The sequence below is a fragment of the Periplaneta americana genome, chromosome 5 (genome assembly GCF_040183065.1).
Source record: "Periplaneta americana isolate PAMFEO1 chromosome 5, P.americana_PAMFEO1_priV1, whole genome shotgun sequence".
Lineage (NCBI taxonomy): Eukaryota > Metazoa > Arthropoda > Insecta > Blattodea > Blattidae > Periplaneta > Periplaneta americana.
In genome coordinates, this window is record NC_091121.1 from 86,074,049 (window position 1) to 86,098,319 (window position 24,271).

The window sequence follows — 24,271 nt, forward strand, 5'->3', positions numbered from 1 at the left end:
TTCTCTTCTCTTTCTTCTTCTTCTTCTTCTTCTTCTTCTTCTTCTTCTTCTCTCATATTTCTCGATCTTTTCCAGTTCCACTTTGGTTACACTTTTTGATCGCATTCCCACACTTTTCAATCGCATCTAATACTTTTAAAATTTTAATTTCCCAATCCTTAACTGTCGCATGTTCTGACCTTTCTTTACTGTTCATCTGGGAAATGGTAATAAGCGCCACTTTCCCCTTTTGTGCCAACCGAGATGGTGTACACTGCGCCACCGACACATGTAAAGTGCGCCAATTAGAAGGTGTAAATAACGTTACCGACATATGTAAAGTGTGACACGCTAACATTTTCCTTCCCACTTTCTCAAACTTAGAACTGGCTACGAAATTACATAGGTGTGGTTAAAAATATTAGGCTTAGTAACTTTGTCACTTAGGCCTATAAAATGGTTAAACATGTTAGGCTTAGTATCTTTGTCACTTAGGCCTATAAAAATGGTTAAACATGTTAGGCTTAGTATCTTTGTCACTTAGGCCTATAAAATGGTTAAACATGTTAGGCTTAGTATCTTTGTCACTTAGGCCTATAAAATGGTTAAACATGTTAGGCTTAGTATCTTTGTCGCTTAGGTCTATAAAATGGTTAAACATGTTAGGCTTAGTATCTTTGTCACTTAGGCCTATATAATGGTTAAACATGTTAGGCTTAGTAACTTTGTCACTTAGGCCTATAAAATGGTTAAACATGTTAGGCTTAGTATCTTTGTCACTTAGGCCAATAAAATGGTTAAACATGTTAGGCTTAGTATCTTTGACGCTATAAACTGAATATTTCTCTGAACTTCATTTATTTTTCATGAGTACTTTGTTTTCCTAAGAAATCGAAATGGGATATTTCATTATTTATGTATTGGTGTCTCCACCATTTCAGAAGCCATCACGTCCATGGCTGCGATAACTATGACAATTTAGACACAAGTGAATGACTGTTTAGTGGGCGTGTGTTGTGATCTATTTTATGATATAGAACAGTTGTTACCAACTGTTGTCAAACCGTACCAAACTATAGAGGATTCCACTTTAAGAAAATAGCATTGAACGTATGGAGACTGTTCCATCAACTATTTATAAGTATTTTTCTTGAGAACTGGGAATTAATTAGTTTAATTTAATTCATAGAACATAATTTCATTGAGAACTAGATCGATTTCGTGTGCTAAAATTGTGTTGCACCTCTAAAATTCAAGATTGGAATGTCATTGGACTTATGTTTGGTGCGCGAGGAACAATTCCCAAATTTACATTGGAGATCCTCAGAAAATTAAAGGTTCCTGATAAGACTCTTCAGACAATTGCATCAACCATTTTAAAATCTTCATTGAACATCATCAATTACCATCTCTATTCATCTTTATAATATTTAATGTATATTATTTATTTTCAATAAATATTTATCGTTTTGATAGCTACCAAATTTTATCGCAGAATATTCTTTTTTAAATTTCATTATGTATTTTTTAACATTAATTTACATTTTATTTTTTTGTTCATTTGAATTGATTAGGCTGCCGATATTTTAAATCCAAGATTTGGACGGCTATCATTTCGATGATATTCTCTCTTAATTTACGAATAACGGGGTAACAGTTAAATTGATGGAATAATCTTCCGTTCTCTTGCCGAACATTTCCGCTGGAAAACTTAACAGACAAGGAGGGGTGGTACAGTTAAGGCTAAGATTTTACACTGTTAAAACACGTACCACAACATTTCTGCGCTTATTTTAAGAAGTACACAACATTTAACTGTCAGCAAAACAACAAAGGCATTAGGTATGTATCTTAGGTTCTTTTTTATTATAGTGTGAAGTTAATAACGGAAAAAGTGTGCTGCACATAATCTTAATTTTGTATTATAAGCGCTCCGTAACATTTAATAACGGAAAATGTGTGCTGCAAATAATCTTAAATTTGTATTATAAGCACTTCTTAACATTTAATAACGGTAAACGTATGCTGCACATAATCTTAAGTCTGTATTATGAGCACTTCTTAACCCAATAAAATAAGTTTTATTATTATTATTATTATTATTATTATTATTATTATTATTATTATTATTATTATTATTATTATTATTATTCAAATATTTGGGGTATACTATAAGTAGTAATATGAGCTGCTGTCAAGAAGTCAAAAGGAGAATAGCAATGGCAAAGGAAGCTTTTAATAGAAAAAGGATCTCTGGAGAAAGAACTAAGGAAGAGACTAGTGAAGTGTTTTGTTTGGAGTGTAGCATTGTATGGGGCAGAAACATGGACATTATGACGAAGTAAAGAGAAGCGAATAGAAACATTTGAAATGTGGCTATGGAGAAGGATGGAGCATGTGAACTGGACAGACAGAGTAAGAAACGAAGCTGTGTTGGAAAAAGTGGATGAAGAAAGACTGATGTTGAAACTGATCAGAAAGAGGAAAAGGAATTGGCTGGGTCACTGGTTGAGAAGAAACTGCCTTCTGAAGGATGCACTGGAAGGAATGGTGAACGGGAGAAGAGTTTGTGGCAGAAGAAGATATCAGATACAGTATATGGATCATATGCGGAGACAAAGAGGAAGACAGAAAATGGGAAAGACTGGAGAATACTGGATTTTAAGTGAAATACTTGTCCTTGGGCAGAACAGTATGAATGAATTATTATTATTATTATTATTATTATTATTATTATTATTATTATTACTATTGTTTGTAATTGCAGTAACGTTTTAGGTCCCTAAAACTGTATTTTAATGCCTAATTTCGATCATTATGGAGCCTAGATGAGGTGTCTAAAAGTTGGTTAATGGCCTAAATATCCGAAGTCTAGTTATAAGGCATCATTATGGCATTAATAGGTATTTTTATCATTTCAACGGACTCAACGTACTTATCTTGTGCGATAAACTTGCTTGAACGCTGTACGTATTAGGAAGAGAGTGAGATAGAGATACTATACCTCACTCGTTCTACTAACGGAGGCATCTTGTGGCAACAGTGTACTAGCCAAGAGCCGTAAGACCAATGATTTTTTTCTTAAGGTGGAATACTCTATGTAGATAGATTCAATATCGACAGAGCAGTTGTTATCAACCGCACCAACCTATAGATAGATTCAATATCGATAGAACTCCCTCGATTTTGTTTACCGTATTACTCCTGATAACAACTGCTTTTATCTTAAAGTAATAATCACTAATTACAGCCGGCATTGGTCTTTTATGGTCTGTTACACCACAAATTACATTAACAAGCACAATGTGTTGCGAATGAATGTATCTAGAATCAATCTGAACAAAATGTGTTTGGGAGTATACGGCCTATATGTTTCACGTGGCACTGTTAACTGGATAATAAATAAATAAAAAAAAAAAAAAAAAACTTTTACAGCTCAGTTCGAGTAAGTCACTTTTGTAACTTTTTTGTATAATTATTGTATTCATATTCCCGGATTAATTGTGGTATTTCATTTAACGACATTTTCAACAACTATAGATATTATTTTGCTTCGAAATTCAACCTGAGACAACCGACCAACGAAATTCTTATCGAGTAAATTCTAATGTTGTAATGTAATTTACTGTTATATTCTTAGTTAATTCCACAAGTATGTGGCTGCGTTGAGACTTCATCTTAATTCCTTCCATCGGAGCAAATGACGTATTTCTTTGAACTACTGACTGAAGTTAGTTTAAAATTACTCTAAGATAAATGTTATTCGTATTCCTTATGCTGTGATATAGGTTATGCGTGCATTTCTTCAAAATTTCTCTGATGCATTAAATTTGGAGGTCTTCAAGTACTTCTCTGGTTGAGAAATAGGTTACTATAAGTACCCACATTCAGTGCATAATACTCGATTCTACATGTACTTGTGATCTATTTATAACAGTAGTGCCTGAGTAAATCCAAGTAGGCGCAGCATATATTAATTTGGGTCGGAATAGTGTCTTGTATGAATTTATTTTATATTTTCGTGACAGAACATTTGAAGGGTTCAGAACCATAGTGGACCAAGCGCCATTTACTAAAACCGTAGAAAACAAGGGTTAAAATGAAGTTATTACCATAATTCAATGGAAACATATAGCAAGTAATACAAAGTATACACATTAAAACTAAATGATATGTTAATCTTCATTAAACTATGGCATTAACTTAACTTTAACCCTTGCTTTCTCCGTTTTTAATAAATGGCGCTTAGCCCACTATGGCTCTGAACCCTTCATTTGTTTTGAAAATAGAATACCTTTTAATAAATGTTACAGGTGTTCTTCGAATTATTGAATCTATGTGATTTTCTCAATTTAATTTGGTGTGTTTTGTGACTCCCAAGTACATAGGTGTTTGTAGTAGATCATTCCATCGATTAAGTTTATAACTTAATTGCCTATTGATTATTGTTCTTTTCCTATTAAATTAATTTGTCCGCTTTTTTGTGTTTATTGTTACTAGCTACTCATCAATTCAAACTTGTAATTTATCCAAATTATACTGGAATCGTATTATTGCACAATCCTGGTCTCTATCGGTAAACATTCAGAAGTTGCTGGATCACTCAAATCATTGTAGTTAACTGTCTTTGTAGATCGCGCTAGTAAATAAAATTTGTAATATTGGCATAATTCAAAGAGGTCGTCACTGCAGTTCTATAGTTTCCCTTTAGTATTCTGTAGACAGTTGGAGTTGCCGTGTATCCATTTAGTCGTGCATCATGCGTCTGTCATTAACAGGGATTGCTAAGTTTATTGCCGTGCTAGATGTGGTGAGTTTGTTATAGTTTAATTGGGCAAGTTTTTCGGAATTCTAAAGTAATGAATTAAGTAGTGTCGGATAAATTAAACATGTTCATTTCTGAAGTTTTGTAGCTGTAAAGTGAAAAATTGTCTCAATACTTTGAATTCAAATTGGTTTTTATTAACTATTAGATAATTAAAATATGAATATGATGTAAGTAGTTCCAGCAAACTCTTACATTAATTTATAATTTGTAAATACAGATACACGAAAAAATGATTAGGCAACTCTAATATAAACTTTTGAAATACTTCAAGTACGTGTGTTTAGTAAGAACGCATACAGTAAATACTAAATACCGAATTAGTTCACTATTTGGACAGTAGTATGTAATAACTTAAATCACCTAAATAATAATTTTAAACGACTAAATCAATTATTTACTATTTTCAATCTTGATTATAGCGGCAAATTCCAATCATTATATTGGGTTATAATATTGTTACATAAAAAGTAGAGGAATACTGTAAAAGTGTTGAATAACAAACTTAGAAACAAACTTATAAAAATCAAAACCGTATTATCTTTCAAATATTTCTTCAGATGTTGGTTATAAAGTATTTAATGTGTAACCAGTTAATGCTGCAGGATTCATTTTTACGGTCTATGAACTCTATAATGTGCCCAACATGTTCTTGCGACTTGAAATACAAAGCGCTTTAGTGCACATAGAAAAATGTTCTCAATTTCTTTGGTAAATTTCCAAAAGAAGGCTGTAAATGATTGAATAGGCCTACATATGATTAAAATGCTGAATGAGAGCTTTCTAGGGAACATTTTCATGTCTGAATTCAACTGTCGTAGTCTTTTTCATCTCTTGTTTATCGTCTGAATAACACATTCACTTTTTAGGTCTGCCAAAATTTCAGTTGATCATACTCTGAGTCGTCATAAACCAGAGAGTTGTAGTACATTCATAAAAATTATGAAATGTATAAGCCTATAGTTACCTTGTTATAGAACATTCATTTCTTTATCTCGTACTTAGAACCACGGATACTTCTTCCAATTTAGAGTTCGCTCGGCAGTTTTGCGGTGATTTAGATATGTAATTTAGAAAACTACATTTTTGTTTTATAGAAACTCTTTTAGTTTGAAATATGTAGGCTAATATGTTCTCTTTGTGACTCACGTTACATTCTTGGCTTCAATAATTGAAGGAATCTGCGCAATATAAATGGTATGCCTCATACTGATAATAAATTTATTAAGATAGAAGTTTATCGACTGCGAACGATATCATAAAATAAATAAAATTTACTTTTATAATGTTAAGAGTATCTGAGACTTTTTCTATATATTTATAGTTAAGTGGTAAAGGTAAAATAAGTTCGATATAGAACAATTTTATGGATGTGACTACATCAAAACCGTTTATACAAGGTGTTTAAAAAAGGGTTTAATATTTTGAGAGGAGATAGTATTCATAAAAGCAGGCTATAATAAGCATGGGTCCTAAAATTAATATCTTTCAAGAAACTGGAACTGTGAAATTGATATTGTAACAGCATATCTTATAATGTGAGCTCTTCGCTCGTTTCTTATTGCAATGCAATAAACGAGAGTAAATAGGCAATGTTATACCCGAAAAGACATGAGCAAAGAGCTTATATTTAAAAGATATGCTGTTATTACAATACCGTTGCTGTTAAAATACCAATTTCAGTCCACGTTTCTTCAATGATATTGATTCTAGGACCCATGTCTATTAGACGCTTCTTTTCTTTTTATTAATACTACTTCCTATCAAAATATTTTACTTCTTTCTTAACGCTCTGTATACACCTACATATAAAATCTACAGAGGTTTGAACTGAGTTACGGTGGAATCTCATATTATTGGAAATTGTGGTTGACAATAATCATATGTAAGCCCTTAATTTATTTTCATTAGGACTTCTATCCAAAAGGATTGTACTTGATCTCAGTTCACATTATAAATGTTATGGAGTAATGCTACGGATTCAGTGCTACAGTAGATTTACGGCACGCAAGAGAACCGTGTCCATAGTGGAGAGCTCCAGACAAAATTTGTTGGCAGCTTCCCTTCCATGTTTAATTTTAATGCTGAATAATCTCTGCAGTTGAAAGTGTTGTTAAATTATCCGGTCACCGACGTGGCTAAGGCTGTAGCGTGTTTGTCGATTCGGAATTGAACTCTGATATGGGTTCGATTCCCGCTTGGGCTGATTACCTGGTTGGGTTTTTTCCGAGGTTCCCCCAACTGTAATGCGAATGTTGGATAATCTATGGCGAATCCTCGGTCTCACCTTATTTCGCCAAAATATAATTTCGCTATCACAAATTCCATCGACGCTAGATAACCTAGTAGTTGATGCAGCGTCGTTAATTAGCAAAGTAAAAAAAAATAAATTATCACCATCACAAATGTTGTAGTGGATGAAATGATGGGACCGCTCTGTGATTTGCTTGCCGCTGATATTTTCATTTCATAATAATGTACTGTCCCTTAAAAGTCCTCAAGCTCAGGATATCCTTCTAAAAATGAAGAAATAAAATTGAATTATTTACAAAGTTATATGTAAAGATTCCATGTATTGTGGGTCCTACAACCAAGGCATGTAGCACGTATGGGCGAATCTAGAAATGCATAAGGAGTGTTAGTTGTGAGACCGGAGGGAAAAAGACCTTTGGGGAGGCCGAGACTTAGATGGGAGGATAATATTAAATGGATTTGAGGGAGGTGGAATATGATGAGAGACTGGATTAATCTTGCACAGGATAGGGACCGATGGCGGGCTTATGTGAGGACGGCAATGAACCTGCGGGTTCCTTAAAAGCCAGTTGTAAACAAGTATGTAAAGATTAAATTAATCAGTGTTAAAATACAAATAGGAACAGTTTTTTCGCAGAGTATCATTGCTTTCGACGCTTACGCGTACTTAACAATGCGTAAAATGAGCGACTCAGAACGATGAAATGTATGAGAACTTCGCATTTATAAAACAAGTTGGTCCCTATGTACTAACTGAAGTACTAAGCTCACCAAATCTAAGCTAACCTATCCGGACTCTATCCCATACGGCCCGATCAGGAAAATAAATTTTGCAGTAAGCAAGAATTATGTTAATTGCATCTACGTGTATTTGTATGGAGACATGGCCGATGAATGTTTTACTTGTTCCAGTCTCTAACACGAGTCCATTAGACAAAGGGTTCCTCAGTGAAGGTGGAGGAAAAGCACAAAAATGAAAATAGGCCTATACACAGTGACTCCATGTGACACAAGTTAACGCATTTGTTTCAGTGCATCTCGCTGGTTGTGATAGGGCTGTTGTACAGTGAAGAAGGGAATGAGAAGATTGGTCTGTTATTGGGCATTAACATACATGAGTTTGAATTGAAGCACGTGCTCACCGGCACAGATAACAAGATCAATGTATTTGAAAGAAGTTCCAGGCTTAAAGCGGAAGAATGTAAGCATTAATAATTATTTAGCAAACTTTTCTGTTTATTTCTTTAATCTGCTGTGGAAAACATTCATTTCATTTAGTGTTCTGCCCAAGGGCAGGTCTTTCACTGCAAACTCAGCTTTCTCCAATCTTTCCTATTTTCTGCCTTAATTTTCGTTTCCTCATATGATCCATTCATCTTAATGTCGTCTATGATCTGATACCTTCTCCTACCCCGAACTCTTCTCCCGTTCACCATTCCTTCCAGTGCATCCTTGAGTAAGCAGTTTCTTCTCAGCCAGTGACCCAACCAATTTCTTTTCCTCTTCTTGATCAGTTTCAGCAACATTCTTTCTTCACCCACTCTTTCCAACACAGCTTTATTTCTTACTCTCTCTGTTCACTTCACATGTTCCATTCTGCTCCATATCCACATTTCAAATGCTTCTATTCTCTTCTCTTCGTTGTAATGTCCATGTTTCTGCTCCATACAATGCCACACTCCATACTAAGTACTTCACTAGTCTCTTCCTTAGTTCTTTTTCCAGAGGTCCGCAGAAAATGCCTTTTTTCCATTAAAAGCTTCCTTGGCCATTGCTTCCACTTTTTGACTTCCTAGAGGCTGTAAATTGATTACAAACCTCCTGGAAATCTGAAGTCTGCTGTGATCGAAAGAATTCAGGAGAGAGACGATATAAAAGAAATTGATAAACCCATAGCAATGTTAGAAATTATAGGTGCTGCGGCAATTTAGAAATGAGGATGAACAGTCATTATCAAAATTTGTATTTGTAACGACATAATTGATTTTTCTCTATTCACCACTGTTCTCTATTTCATAGCCTCTTAAACACTTTGTACTGTGATTTGTGCTTTGTAGCCAGCTCTTTCACCATCGTTTTAATTTTTTTTTTCCCCAGATGAAACCAATTCAGTATTTTGTGTTAGTTAATGGCTTTTCAGATTTAATACAACCAAATGTTTCAAATTGTTTCAAGTACAGCACACGTGATACTTAATTAAATTTATCCCTATTGTTTCATTCTGGACTTGATCGCTTCCAAATAGTTCGGATTTTTTTCAAACGTTTGTCATTGTTGTTAATTTTTCTGTCAAGTTTTCAAACCATAAATTCAATAAAAATGATTATTCAAATAATAGAATCGTCGTATGTTGTATAGTTTAGTTTTTTCGTATTTTTCCTATAAAGTGCACATAAATATAAATTGCATGTTCCTAGTAAGACCTACATTTATTCTCAACTAAATCAGCTACAAATTACAAAGAGGAAGTAGAACGATGATTAATAAAATGTAAAGGAACTAGAATAAAATAACGGAAATGTTATCAATGCACCATTCTGTCCTGTTGAAATCAACAGGATTATTTGGACTTCTTGTTCGTAAGACGAGACTATTTAATTTTAATATTATATATTAAATTTAACTTGTACGGAACACACAATATTTTAAATGCCTAAACAATAGACTTTGTAGCAATTGTTGACCAACATAAAATGCATTATTTTCTTAAATGGTTTTTCTTTTTGGAGTAGATAACATTTATGAAATAATTTCATTGCACTCTGTCAGTAGCTATTATCGGACTTTTTTTCATGCTCTTATGTTCCTTATTTCCACAGTCTGAATCTTGATATTGCACACTTCTTCAGAACGATCATATTTTGAAAGAAATTCCACATTTCTAAATTTTCTTTAAAATGTCTTGTCTAATGCCACTTACTCTATTAGCAAACTGCTTTTCTTTTTAGGGTTTGATTAAGGCACTACAGTTAGTGTTTGTGGATTTGTTTGTTGCTGGTTCGATATGCTTCTGGCAATGTTTCTCTACACAGAGCAGAAACTGAAATGCTCCCATGCACCCTGAATTCTTGCAACTTTACTGAAATTTTGTTTCGAAGAATTGCTGAAAAATATTTCAAAATAGAATTGTTTTTGTTAGTTTAATGACTTTAAATTATTAAAGTATTTGGATCTTGTATTTTAATAATTGCTCATGGTTTATGTTCGGTTTATTTTGTTTGGCTCACGTTAGATCAGAGGTTACAAAAATTAGATTCTTGGTGTAATACATCAATAATACCTTAAAACATAGATTAATAAAATGCTTGGAATTTACTAATAAGATATTTAGATACCTTTATACATTTGTAAAACGCTGTTTATTTATTTTGTACTTGTGTTGCAAATTAAAAATTGTCTTTCGGAGATACTTAATCCATCAGTCTGAGTTAAAAACTGGCAAAGCTCCACTGGCTCTGGTGATTTCTTCATATCCACAGTAATATTTAGTGAAAAAATTCCACCAATTAATACAATGTTATTTTAGATAATCTAATTATGAACAGGCTAGTTAACAAACTTGATCGAATGTCTGTACCTTTAATGGTGACGATACACAGTAAATCAAACTAATTTTTTATACATTGATGTCTTTTGTTGCAGATAAGAACTTTGCACACTTATGCTCTTTGTGTGCATTAGTGGAACTCGTTGTCAGTGTTTTGCTTTTTTTGGCTACCACTTACGTAAGTACATTTGGACGGAATAAAACATTATTTAATGTACTTAGTATAATTTAAAACTTTCATGGTTTTCACTGTGGTTCGAGATTTTCTAGCTTTTGCACCGTACCATAGACTCCAAAACCTGAAACGTTTCGGATAAACATACGTCTCCATCGGGGAAGAAAGGAAAAGGGTATTCACCCGTTGGATTAGTAATGGAGAACTGTTCTCCAAACCTCCAAACGTTCAAAGTTTCTAATTTACAACACTGCAAAATCCAAAAAAATCTCGCACCCACGCATGCATTTACCAAAATAAAATTAATTTTCTGAAATTTAGTTTGTTACTATTCAAATTACTAAAGATTAAAGTTTATTAAAATTAAATTCAGCTATTCCCTAATTTTGGCAAAGCAATTAATTCTAGAAACTTTTATACTTCTTGTAATCAAATAATCTTTTCATATAAGCAAATATAGGTAACTACATACTAATGAGATAATTATTTACAGTTGTTGGTGGAATTAGCAGCTCCCTGGTTCATACAGAAGTTGGTTAGTTTTCTGGTGCAAGTGGTTGGCTTAATATGCTATATTACGCAACAACCGGTCTTGAAGAATAATGTTATATACACAGCTATTATCACTCTTGGTACGTTACTATATTTTAAGAACTATTTATAATTACCAAGTATTATTTCTTATCATAAATAATATAAAACAATTTGTGCGTTGTTGAGTCTGAACGTGTCTGCGAAAATAGTTGAAAACATTTAAGAAAAACCAAAAATCCAAAAGTTTGTAAATAATTTTGTCGCCGCAGACATTGCCACAGGAACTCTTATGGCTGGTGTCGTGTAATTCAGTATATTACTGCAAAATTTATTGCTGTTCCTAATGAAAAAATAGGAAAGGATGACTGTATCCGTAGTTATAGTTCTCCTTTACCAGTTTTGATAAGAAAACGCTAACAATTTTTGAAATAATATACTGTATTAGAAGTTATCACCCTTATGAGCATTGTGACTTTGTTTTTCTCATGTACTCTTCAAATAAATGCGCTCAAACAAACATTAACTTCGAAAATATTATTTTTAATATTATTTTTAATTTGTCATGTTGTCATGACGGGTAACATAATTAGACCTACCACTTCGTTTGTTAAATTTTTTCACTAGATTTTATAAATGAACCTATATTAACTTTCTTCTTCAGAATTAATGAATTAAGACATGAACTTCAAACTTCAAAGATACTTCTTAATTTTTGTTTCAGCAATTACAACAGTTACCATGACTATTGTATACAAAGCTATGCAGACATGGCCATCAAGAAGACAAGAAGGTGTAGGGCACATCAGACTCGTGGAGGAAGATGAAGATTTGCAAAATACTCCTGATCAAGATGCTGAAACTGTTTCTTCTAATTTCAGTACCAATGAAGGAAATATAAGGGATTCTCTAAATGCTAATGGCCTGAACTTTGTAAATGGTACTGAAGCTGATGTCCCTAAATCTAGCTGCATTGAAAGTATAGACGATTCGTCAAACGCTAAAGAAGGTGCACACTTGATAAATAAAACTCAAGTTGATACTCCTGATCACTCTATCACCTTCAGTGGTGTACCGGTAGCCGTTTCAGAAAATACTGATCTAGTAAATGGAGCAGGAAGTGTGAATTCTAAAGATAACATTGCAGTTGACATCGTTCTTCAAAATTCTGAACAGACTGCAGTTCAGTTTCGAAAGGATGAGGTCAAACTTCCTGCAGAAACAACGAAGTCTGCTTCAGATTCTACAACCGGATTATTAGCTCCTCTTCAAAAAGCTGAAACATCGTCTCCTGCTTCTCAGAAAGCAGAGGACTTGCCCAGCGTCATGCAAATAACTAAGGAAGAACTTCATTCTACGTGCGTTGATGTAAATAGGTCCCACGGTTTTCATGAAGTAGAAAAATTAGTCGATCCTGTAGCAGCAACAGAACTTACTACAGAAAGATCTGAAAACGCAGCCCATACATTCAAGGAAAACTCAGAAAAATCAAATGTTATTTAGCACCAAGAAAGAACGAATTAAGTTAATAACTAAGGGGGATTTTTCTCGTTGCAAAGAAAATTTTCATGTCAAAATTCAGTGCAAAATACGAATTAATTTATAAATCATATATACTTATTTTATAATGTATAAAATTTTGTATTTAGGAGAAGGTGTATTTTACAGAAATTGTAGTCTAATAATTGAGAGATATATTAAAACGTAAAAGTAAAAAATTAAATCAAAAGAAATAAAGGGTGTAAATAAACTTCAAATATGTTCATCCACAGTTCACTGCATTTTTTAACATTTTAATTTTTGTTAAATTTATTCTAGCTTTCTTCCTACATTAGTAATATAAACTTATGTATATGCACTGTCTTGTAATATGTTAGTAAATATCGCAAATATATTAAAAAATAGACACTTGTGTTCGAAGAGTTCACTCTTTAATTATGCCTATGAACTTTCCTAACCTATTACTGCGTGGTGTAAAGCTTGAAAGATATTTTGTTCTTTACAAAGTGAATTATTAATGTTGACCTTTGGCTGGTGTAGTCCCTGCTTGACATTCCTTTTGTAAAATTTAGGTTAGTGGGTCAACTAATTGACTTATTTTGTGAATGCAATATTAGGAATATACGGAAGCAAGATAAGATTTCTACAAGAAATGTCCCCCCCCCATCTTTATTTTGGCAAAGTAAACATTTATTCAAAGTTAAAATAAATCACTTCCAAATTACTTTTTACCCCTTGTTGCATTATGTAATAAAAATTACAAAGCATGACTCAGAGTTATATCTAAAGAAAAAAGTTAGGCCAGATCTGCAGGACTACATAAGGCGAGAGATTCTTATTCCGGAATTATGGCGGTAAATAGGTTATTTTTTTCTAATTTGTATAATTCAATTTCTTAAGAGTTCAATCTAAGTTTAATTTGGATTTCTTGCTATCTAAACAAGAATGCGGGACGTAACAAGGTACCAATTTGAAAACAAAAATATTTGTCCTGGTGGAATTAGAATCTATCAGTGGCTTCCAATCTGTTTATAGTTGTGCCCCGACCATTGCAGGGTAGGCCAGATGCTCACTCTAATAGGAAAAAACTCAATTTACCGACCCTTACAAAATCGACCATTTCTATGTTTATAAATTGGATAAACATCTGTATGTTAACATCCTTCAAGTAAATCAAGATTTCGATAGGATACAGTGGCGTGGAGAGACCTCGAAGTGGGCTTACAGATAAGGATGCATCCACTGCGCACCAGACGTGATCCAGAGTGCGAAATAGGATATGTTGTGAAAGCTATTCAAGTGCTATAATATCGTATTACTTTCAAATGGATATCTACTTTAGATTCCTACATTTTTTTTCAAAATTAAGGAAGCATAAAATAGTTAAATCCGGTCATATATACCAGACTTATTAATGGTATAAACGAAATCGAATGTATCATTTAAAATAGAGTTTTAACAATAACAGGCCCCAGCAAGTAGTGCACTTTTCAGGTCAAAATGTAGGGAAACTCATGGTGTTTATAGTGCTTATTTTTACATTTGTCGATTTTTGCGCCTTTAAAGAATATACCATTTTATTTGAGGGAAGGAACAATGGTTCCTGTCGACAGTGACGAGAATGGATTCATATGATCTAATTGTCCAGGGGAAAAAGTCACCCCAAGATGTATGTGATCATGTACAAAACAAATTTAGTAAACAGTAATACTCGAAGGACGTATTAATTTCTATACAAGGATGAGTCTGGTAAACAATGGAAAAAGTAATAAAAAGTATTGTAACTGGTTGCAGGAAAGTCTGAAGTTCTCAAATAAGTTTGGCAAATCCGAAACCAAGGAGAAAAAAAATCTTAGCTGCCAAGAAAAGACAATGATAGGTGAATTTAGATTGGAAATGGGACTATTAGTTGATCGTCCTATACCGAGGGATAGCGGTAATAGATTTATGCTACATTGCACGCCAATTTTTCAAATATCTAGAATTATCTTCGTCTATCACAGGTGTAAATAAAGAATTTTATTATTAATAAGAAAACTTTGTCATTCTGCGCGCAATATCAAACGGCTTTCCCATTAATCTTGTGGCCTTTAATAATTTACACGTGATAAAAGAAACCTATATCTAGCTACGACTATATCTATGGTACAAAATTCCGATCAATGCACATGAAGTTCTCATTCAAGATAGATAGTAGAATCAGTCACCTTATCACCTTATGAATAGGAATGTTAACTGAAGAGAGATAAGAGGCTAGAACATAAGGCTGCGAAGAGGCATCCGTGAAGAACATGCGCGTAAATCTTCGCGTGAAAAAAAAAAACACATGCAAAATATTCTTAACCTGTTTCTTGTAACAGCGAACCATATAATATCTAGCATCGTTCCCTTTCTTAACAAGAAGCAAGAATCTCTACCTCAAGAGGTGAAAAATCTCTTGAGTGAACATGAAAAAGAAAAATTAAACAAAGGACATCTAGAAGAAGAAAAAAAAGAAGAAATAAATAATGTTCATAATGAGGAGGACTAGAAATTTGAAGAAGACACCCATGAGACGATGACAGCATAGAATAATCAGGTATTTTTCAATTAAGTCTATTATTTGTAATGCTTAAGCTTAGTGATTCAATCCACAGAGTTATTACTCGACCAAGGCCAGTGGAGTCCTGCAGCCCGGAGCCGTAGCGCTAATGCTCTGCGTTCGTAATACCGCATCGTGATAGTTCACATTAAGCCCGGTCGAGTACTATAAAACTATAGTGCAACATTTATCTCAATGTAAGTCCAGAATCACATAACATTCACTTATAGTAGGTTTCATGCACTTCAGATTCGAAAATATTATGTCCAAAGTTTTTCCCCCGCTAGATTTGCAATCCTGCCCACTGTGCTTTGGTTACAATTTGGACGGCGAACTCTATAGTTCATAGCGAATTGCGCATTTCTTATTTTCTTTGTTATTTTCGTTAATTTAAATTTTCCCATGAACGCAGAGTGCGACACTAGTTTCATAGGGCCTCTACTCAATGAAAACTCGCTGCTTGCAATTCTTTATCAGTAAACGATGTCTCTGTTGGGAACAACAGCTGCAAGAATTCTCAGTGTTACGAATGTGGTAAGATTTTTCTACTTGAACATTTTAGTTTGTATTAGGCTATCAGGTTATTCTCAGATATTAATTGAAAACTGAATCTTTTCCAAATCTTCAATAAAACTTACAAATTGTAAGTTACGTAATTATTAAATGGAAAACTGGTCTTAATAGACTCACTTTCGAGTATTTTCGTAACTGTTACTGTAGTCTAAAAGATACTTAGCATGATATGCATTAAACATTATACGCTATTTTCAATAAAATTGTTCAAATGTTTGATTAAAGCCCCGATTTACGTGAAAAACGCATATTGCGTATAACACTCTGAAACATTACAAAAAAGTGACATTCTTTAAAAAAAGAAGTGCTCTGTTTATTTTATGGTGTATCGGTAACACCTACACACAACAATTTAATGCATAATACATTTTTACGTTTGTATAATAATTATTCTGACATCATATACAATATTATCTTACAATAAAACCTGTTTCGATATAGGTTAAGGTGCTCCGGGTCTTATATTATTTCTTCTTAGATCTAAATTTAGTCTTTTTTTATATTTGCATGCATAATTGAATATGTTTCTGAATATAGGGTCATAATCCCCTAGGTATTTATGAAGTATGAGTGTTCAGATACCGTATGTTTATAACTCCAGACATCGGATGTTTAGAAAAATGCCTATTTTATTTGAATGTTCATATTTAAAGGCTTTTAGTAAAAGTGCATGAATCATGAGAAATGAAGCATTCTGATTAAGTTTGATCTTGCCTTTTTTGCCCGTTAACGCCTTTTTTTGCTTTAATATGTACTTTTTTGCCCCTTTTTTTGCTTTCATATGTACTTTTTTCTTTATATAACTACTCACTCAACAATACTGCATTTATTTCTGCGTTCGAAACTAAGGAAATTGCAGTTCTTATAGTAGCCATGGATATGGGACACACTGTTGCAATGCAGCTTTGTTGTTTTGCTTACTCCGGAATCGACCTTGTCCTTCTGACTCCAGCACTGTGTTGAGAACACGAAGTAAGCAGTCTGTCTAGGATTGTCTTTGTGAGGGTACTGTTATATGGTGAAAAAATGCCAAAATTGAAAACCTCGAAAGCTTCTTTATATCGTCAGTGGGTAACAGAATTTCTTGCTTTCACTACGGTACTAATGAAACGATTATGTAGCCAGGATGGCACTGTTTAAGTATGCTCCAGTCACATCAGTATACATTGAGAGATATTTTTCAGTATATAAACTGATTTTGTTCAATAGATGTGACTGAAGTTTGTGTGTTAATCTTGAAAAGTTGCTTGTTGTTTATTGTAACTAAAATTATGGACGTGAAGTTGTGGATTCGTAATTACAAGTGAAACAACTTTTCCAGTGAACTTTAAGTTATTTATGGTTTCATGGATGTTTACTTTATGAATTATGAGTGATTCAATATAATTTCAATGCCTTTTAGTGCCCTATTTTTTGTTGTTTTTAGAGCCATTTTAGGCGCCTAAAATACCATTTTTAGTGCCTCAACTTCCGATGTCTAGATAACTCATAAGAGTCACGAAGGAATACAACTCAGAATATTTTCAAATTATATTCAAATGTTACGACACAGAAATGAGGAAAGAGTTAGAATTAAAATCAAGAGTTAAGTTAAAGTTAAGTAAATATTTATTGAATATGCAGAGTGAACACTGAATGAAAAGTTGGGCAGACGTTTCCGTGAAGACTAAATAATACTATCAGGAAGAAACAAAGCACTGTTGTCTAAACCTTACACTGTAGTGAAAAAAGATAAGTAATGTTTTTAATGTGACATAGGATAGCTTATAAGGCAGCCATATCTTTTAGTAACACAAAATTCTGCGTAGGCCTATATTATAAAATGAATAGTCAATTATTAACAAATTCTAAGTAACACTATTGCCGTCAATCTTGTAAACAAACCTCTTATGAAACATTTAGATTTTTATTGACGACGTATAATAATTAAGAACAATATAAATTACTTAAACTTATTAAGTTGCGCGTAATAAAACATATTTCATATTTTGGTTTGAATTACATTTTTGCAGATTGTCTCGACAATCGCTTTTCTTTTACTGATCAGCGGAGCAGAGGATGAAAAGATCGCTGTGTTGTTTGGCATTGATGTAGATGAATTTATGCATCATGAGGGTCTTGGAGATGGAAATGGCACTACGACTATAATTGACCGTAAGTACCGATTACAAGGACATTGAGGTTCTGTTTATCGCATGAACCGTCAACGAAAACAACAGTCAACTCTTTGAGAGTATGAATCAGCCAATATTATTAAAAACATATACTTCAAAATACATACACTACCAACTTGCACTAACCAGCTATACTACTAGTGTACTTAATTCATAGTATACTTTCGGTGAAGAACTCTCTGCACAACGAATTCATGAAACATTATAAACACTCACTCCCTATAACTAAGGCCTTATGAGTCAATAGGAAAGGTATTAAATTTACCACTCCAATTTCATTCAGAAGTAGTGAATTCTATCAAGAGTAACGTGTATCGATCATAAGCATACACAAGATTAGAAATTACGGAGGCTACCAAATCAAAACTTCTTTATAAAAGTTTGTGTGTTCGACGTAACTAACGTCATATACAGATTAATGCATCTTAATTAAATATAGTATTTTATTCGTACATTGTAATCATGCAAATACATACTTCAATCGACAATGGAATCGTATCCAAAAGTTGGGAAAATTTTCAAAGCCGTAGTCTTAATCCAAGCGTTAAAAAGGAAGAATAATGATTTTACTTTCCTGGAGATAGAAATAATGTTCTTAAAGTATCTGTGTCTGTTTTTAAAGCAATATATTAATTTATTGACTTAGGCGTAAAATTGAAACATTACAAAATTAAATGTAGAAACAGAAAAACAAAAACGAAATATTCACTTATATTTGTATAAAAATAAAATATGATTGATATTGATATGGCTCGAGTACGAATATATTACCATTTATTGAACTTCTAAATTGTGTATTTCTAAAGGTTAGGACTTCTGGCTAGTTTCCTTGTCGACACGTGAAGGTTAAAATAAAAAAACTACAACCGTCGAGGAGAAAGATTAAACTTCGACGTGTCTAGGAAAACTTGTAAGGTACAGGGTCAGAGCGCGACGTTGCAACTAACAGCACTTCTTCCCTCACACGTATGGCAGTCAGCTGATTGGCAGGTGTGTGGACGGGAAGGTAGATAAACGCGGAAGAAAAGTTTAAGGAATATAGCTACATCCGTGTGGCAACGAACGTTTCCACTCTGTCTAGCTCCAGAAAAGCGAGTGTCGTATCCAGTTCCCAAAGATTGCAAGATTTGGGTACCGGTAGCGGAGGGAAGAGAGTTTAATAATACATGCTACGGAATTGTTTTCCTGCGAGAGCTTCAATGTTAGGTACAGATAGTGGAACATTCTAGTCGTGTGGTCAGTATAAAATAAGATTTTCACTTTAGATAAAAGAAAAAAACCTACTTATTTCCTGACAATGAATTCATCTTCACGTTTTACTTGGCATTTAAAATTAAATTGGAATTGTTTCAACACTAAAAATATGTTGACAAATAATTACGTTCCTCTGAAATCCATAAACAAATGGTAGAACACATGTTGAGTTGTCGTTTGTTCAAAAAAATTGTTTAAAATAGTCTATACAGTAGTTGGGAGACGACAGTAATAATAGTCCAAGATTAACGAACGGGACCCGTGCTCCAAGGCGGCAGTCAAACGTGGGTTCGAACCTCGCTTAGGCGATTATCTGAATGGATATTTATCAGAAATTTTTTTAAAGTAAGGCGACTGTCGGCTAATTCCATAGCGAATAAACTGTCTCAACGTCGCCAAAACATTATTTCAGTATCACTAATCCCACTGACGCTACATAATAGTGCAATTTGTGTAATAATGTGCTGTTATTTATAACAGCAAATTCAGCTTTCAAGTGTTTTTTTTTCTCCTAATTCAGGTCACGCTTTCCATGCTTGGTGTGTGACGTATGCCATGTTCGACACATATGCCAATATTATTCTGGCCATGAGCACTATTAACGTAAGTATTTATGTAAGTGGCCTCGTGCTAGAACAGTTATTTACGATACAAATGTTAAAATAAAACCATTACACTCTTTTTTTTATACGCCCTCCTATCCATGCTGGTATAGAGACAATTCTCCCGAATTCTACACTCTATGTAATATAATACTGAAACTTCATCGTATGTGTGGTACAGTTCAGTGGTAGAGCATTCGACTGCAGATCGAGCGGCTCCCTGTTCTAACCCAGGTATCCCCTATTTTTTTTATAATGAACGAATTTACTTGTAAACAATGAATATGTATTATCCGCCCAGTAGTCCAGGATACAAGGATGTACCGGTACTCACACGGCTGGATGATAGATATTATAAAAACTAATCTGAAAACTTGTAATTCCGTGGAAACTTCAAAATAGATTTCTTCCAGTATTATAATACTTCCCTGCATGATACAAAATAAAATTTATTTAGTTCTCAAGGAGTTGCAGTACTTCTTTATATACTCTTTCAATATAAAGTAACATTTTCTATTAAAATTGTATAAATTATAAAACTTACAAAAATATTGGAAGGTTATTTCTGGAACTGGTCTCTATTTTTTTTACTAGTACTAAATAATTTCTGTTATTGGAATGTCTGCTGTTAGATTAATAAGTTTACTTTGTATCTGTGCAGTTGTCGTCGTGGGCTACCATACCGTGGTTCATAGTGAAGCTAATCAACCTTGTCGCACAGCTGACTGGCTTCTTATTCTATATCACGCAAGATTTCACTCTGGACATAAGGGTGATCATTATGGCTGTCTACAATTTCGGTAATGTAAAGAGACCTGAATTTTTAACGATACTTTTAAATCTTTCATTGCTAGATAATACTATACAGTCACTCCACGTCAAATCGAATAAAATCAGGCGATAATTTACCTCAGAGTCTTCAATTTTTTTAAACTCTATCAGTGTATTGTAATGGATAAAATATATTGCATGTATAATATTGTTTGTCACAGAAAAGTATATTTTCGTATCAACTGATCATATCGAAGTTTTCAAAATTTCGCGCGCGCATCTATATAACGAAGCATATTTATCGTAAAGGATTTTTGTATATCTCAATTTGAAGCTAAAAGTAATCACTTTTTTTCTACTATTTCTTTTCTCGAATTGAAAATATACTGTGAAGCATTATTACACATTTTATTTATATAAAATTATATTTTAACCTCACCCGATACTTTGAAATCCTAGAAAAAAAAATGCCATGTAATTCCCTCATATATATTACATAATACCACGAAATCACAGGATGAACTTGCTATTAGTTCTATCAGAATTAAATTCCTTAGCAGATCAGATACACCGCGTGGATGTGTGCGTACTCCGCAGGCCGCCGTATGCACATCACTATATGTACAGACAGATTATTTAGTCCTGACAGCTCAGTGACGCGAAAGAGGGGAAGTAATAGGAGTAGTGGAGAGAGCTCCGGAGTAGAGATAAGGGCGAGCGATAAAGGAATGCAGTACAACTTAATTGTACTGGAAACACAACGCTCTACCGCATGCGTGACATCCGAGCGCTCCGAAAGCAAGAGAGTGACTAACCCAAACATCCCTTGGCGTAACTAAATAGACTCGCCTGATCCAGGCGCACATGGCTGGCGACTGTCAGGACTAAATAATCGTACTGTAGCTTAGGCTGAGGCTTAGAGTCGACGCGCACGTAATGGGCAGTTAACGCTTTTCATTAAATATTACATAATTTAGAGTTTCGCAGGAACAAATTATTTAGAAGTTCATTACAAATAAGATAAAAAATCACAATGGAAAAGAAGATGATTATTTCAATATTTACTGTAAATTGTTGGTATAATAAAATAAACGAAAAGAATAACAAACAGTTAAGCCCGTATAAAAAAATTTAAAAATCCGAATATATTTACATATCTTAAAGATACCATTTACAAAATCAAATCCTTTGAATAAAAACCTGGGGAATACATACAAAAAGGGAAATTGCCACCTTCAAGTCAGATTACTCCCCCTTCCCTCTCTCTCTCTCTCTCTCTCTCTCTTTCTCCATTGTTTACTTTGTCTTCAAAGATTGTTAACTTTGGTATAACCATAGCTGCAGAATTTAATCTAATTATTCTGACCTCGTTACAGTGTTCACTCTTGGAAGCATTTACATCGTGTACAATGCAGCGATGACCTGGCCTGACGGAATTCTTCGGAAGATAATTCACAGAATCACATATCAGAGACTTCAGGAAGAAGGTGGCGAGGAACTGGAGAATCGAGAAAATGAACAAGAGCCCGCTATTGCACCTCAGCCTCAGGGAAGTGTCGCTGATAACCAACATACAGAGTCGGTACCAGAAGCAGCTGCAGAGGGAGTGTCAGAAGAAGGAGCAACTGCTGCTATTCAGGGAACTGATGTGAAGTTCACAGCTCTAAAAGAGACTGAAGGTGGGGCCGTCGGCAGTGAAAATGACGAAATGGGATCGTCCTCAACTCTTGCAGCAGATGAAAAATATTCTCTCTGAATATCGTGGTTCATACAAACAGGTCGCAGATCACCATGGCATGGAAACGAACAATCGATAGTAAATGGACAGTCAGAGAAAAGCTCTTAAAACTTCATATCTGTTTGTAGAATGTTAGGAAATGTAAAGGATGTCTGTTGCTCCTTGTGTAATGAAGTGTTACTAAGTTATATTGATGCTTGTTACTGTTTCTAGATAATTTCCATATATTCAAGCTGTTTAGAGAAGAACAATAGTAGAACTGTTTGAAATATAAAGTTTCGAATCTTAGTATTTTGAAATTTTTCTATACCTACTCTTTCCTCTTCTACATTTTAATATCTAAGAGTTTATATTTCGTATGGCCTGAACAGCTGGTATATGATTGAATTTACATAACCTTATGTTAGCAAGATACAGATACTCCAACTTTGACAAGACTGTGCATGAAATGGAAAATAAATGTCTGCTGAAGTTTGGCTGGAGCAGTTTCTTTCAGAAACAGATTCCCTAAAGTATCATAATCTAAATGGAACCCCAGGATTTACATCAGGTACATTTTAACTACATAATTTCTGATTTTAGCACACAAATTTAACTACTAACAATATTTTATATTTAGAACGACTTGTGTAAATATGCAAATAAAACTCTACGGTTATTGTCGAAATAATTGAATTTTATGCTACAAACTAGAATGTCCAACGATATAGCTCAATTTTTTTTAAGTTGACTGATATCTCAGATGTGGCAGATAAAAACCTGAGCATTGCTACTTTAGGTCTGTGAAGAATTATAATTCCGAGTTGGAGACTTGTAAGATGTATCTTTGATGATAGGTGAACGAAACGGAGACTTACCAGAGATGAGATGAGAATTCTTTAATGTGGTGTCCATGCACGACACAAATTTTCCAACTGTACTACTTACGATTCGAAGGAAGTAATGAAAACTACATTATTGCCTTTAAAATTCACAACCTCTGGCCAGATTTTAACACATATTGGCAACTATGGTATATATTCGACCATCGAGGATAACCTATGGGAAAAAATAAGTAAACATTTGGAATATTCTTAACTGTCTGCTCTTTGTTAACACACTTTCCTCAATTCAAATTGATTCAAAACTAAAAATTTAAGTTAATTTTCGGAGATAATCATCCAGGAGCACGTTTCATCACGTGGCTAAGATTTAAACGTTGGTTGGTTATGGTTTTGTTTTAAGGGGTTAGATACAGCTTACAGCAGTAAAATTGTGGAAATATTCCATTTTTTCTCCATTACTGTATCTTGTACAATAATGAAAATTAGTATGTGTAAAACACTGTCCTTCTCCTATATGAAAAACTATTTTTACGATTTAAAAAAATAAATAAATTTCTTTTCAAAATTCATTTCACTGTGCAGTGATGAAGATTTCCCACATAACTAAAAAACTATCCAAAATGTTGTAATAAAATTTTTTGTGTGTATTTATGCATGTCATATTTATAAAATATGATGCAAGCTTACTTCTTTACCTTTGATAGATTGTCTGATAAAAAATAAATTCATTTAAAAGTGGTCAAATATCAGTATCTTCTTCTAACACAAAATAAAAATATATATTATTTATTAAGGAATGTAGTTGAAAGAGCATGATATTGTAAACATTTGTTTCAGGAATAAAATAAAAGAGAGATAACATGAAAAAGTCAACAAGTTTATGATTTATGAGGGAAACGTTTCATCACTGCACAGTAAACTGCCACCATTTTGAATATTGAAAA

The 24,271-nt window shown here is 33.6% G+C and overlaps 2 protein-coding genes across 2 annotated transcripts; both read left to right on the forward strand.

Annotated features, from left to right (window-relative positions):
* The first annotated feature begins 4,648 nt into the window (after nucleotides 1-4,648).
* On the forward strand, nucleotides 4,649-13,164 carry LOC138700523 (uncharacterized). The gene is made up of 5 exons (XM_069827120.1): nucleotides 4,649-4,789; nucleotides 8,090-8,258; nucleotides 10,700-10,782; nucleotides 11,273-11,411; nucleotides 12,035-13,164. Exons 1-5 carry the CDS (start codon nucleotides 4,739-4,741, stop codon nucleotides 12,811-12,813), a joined length of 1,221 nt encoding a protein of 406 aa, XP_069683221.1. The 5' UTR covers nucleotides 4,649-4,738; the 3' UTR covers nucleotides 12,814-13,164.
* Nucleotides 13,165-15,837: 2,673 nt separating this feature from the next.
* On the forward strand, nucleotides 15,838-22,950 carry LOC138700524 (uncharacterized). Its single transcript, XM_069827121.1, has 5 exons — nucleotides 15,838-15,925; nucleotides 17,977-18,118; nucleotides 19,913-19,995; nucleotides 20,656-20,794; nucleotides 22,142-22,950. Exons 1-5 carry the CDS (start codon nucleotides 15,875-15,877, stop codon nucleotides 22,519-22,521), a joined length of 795 nt encoding a protein of 264 aa, XP_069683222.1. The 5' UTR covers nucleotides 15,838-15,874; the 3' UTR covers nucleotides 22,522-22,950.
* Nucleotides 22,951-24,271: the final 1,321 nt, after the last annotated feature.

What these genes read in the sequence shown, in the direction of transcription:
- LOC138700523 (XM_069827120.1), top strand. Translation starts at nt 4,739, where the DNA reads ATGCGTCTGTCATTAACAGGGATTGCTAAGTTTATTGCCGTGCTAGAT. An exon ending in CAGGCTTAAAGCGGAAGAAT is followed by an intron (nt 8,259 to 10,699) that starts GTAAGCATTAAT and finishes CTTTTGTTGCAG; the next exon opens with ATAAGAACTTTGCACACTTA. An exon ending in CACAGCTATTATCACTCTTG is followed by an intron (nt 11,412 to 12,034) that starts GTACGTTACTAT and finishes TTTTTGTTTCAG; the next exon opens with CAATTACAACAGTTACCATG.
- LOC138700524 (XM_069827121.1), top strand. Translation starts at nt 15,875, where the DNA reads ATGTCTCTGTTGGGAACAACAGCTGCAAGAATTCTCAGTGTTACGAAT. An exon ending in CACTACGACTATAATTGACC is followed by an intron (nt 18,119 to 19,912) that starts GTAAGTACCGAT and finishes CTCCTAATTCAG; the next exon opens with GTCACGCTTTCCATGCTTGG. An exon ending in TGGCCATGAGCACTATTAAC is followed by an intron (nt 19,996 to 20,655) that starts GTAAGTATTTAT and finishes GTATCTGTGCAG; the next exon opens with TTGTCGTCGTGGGCTACCAT.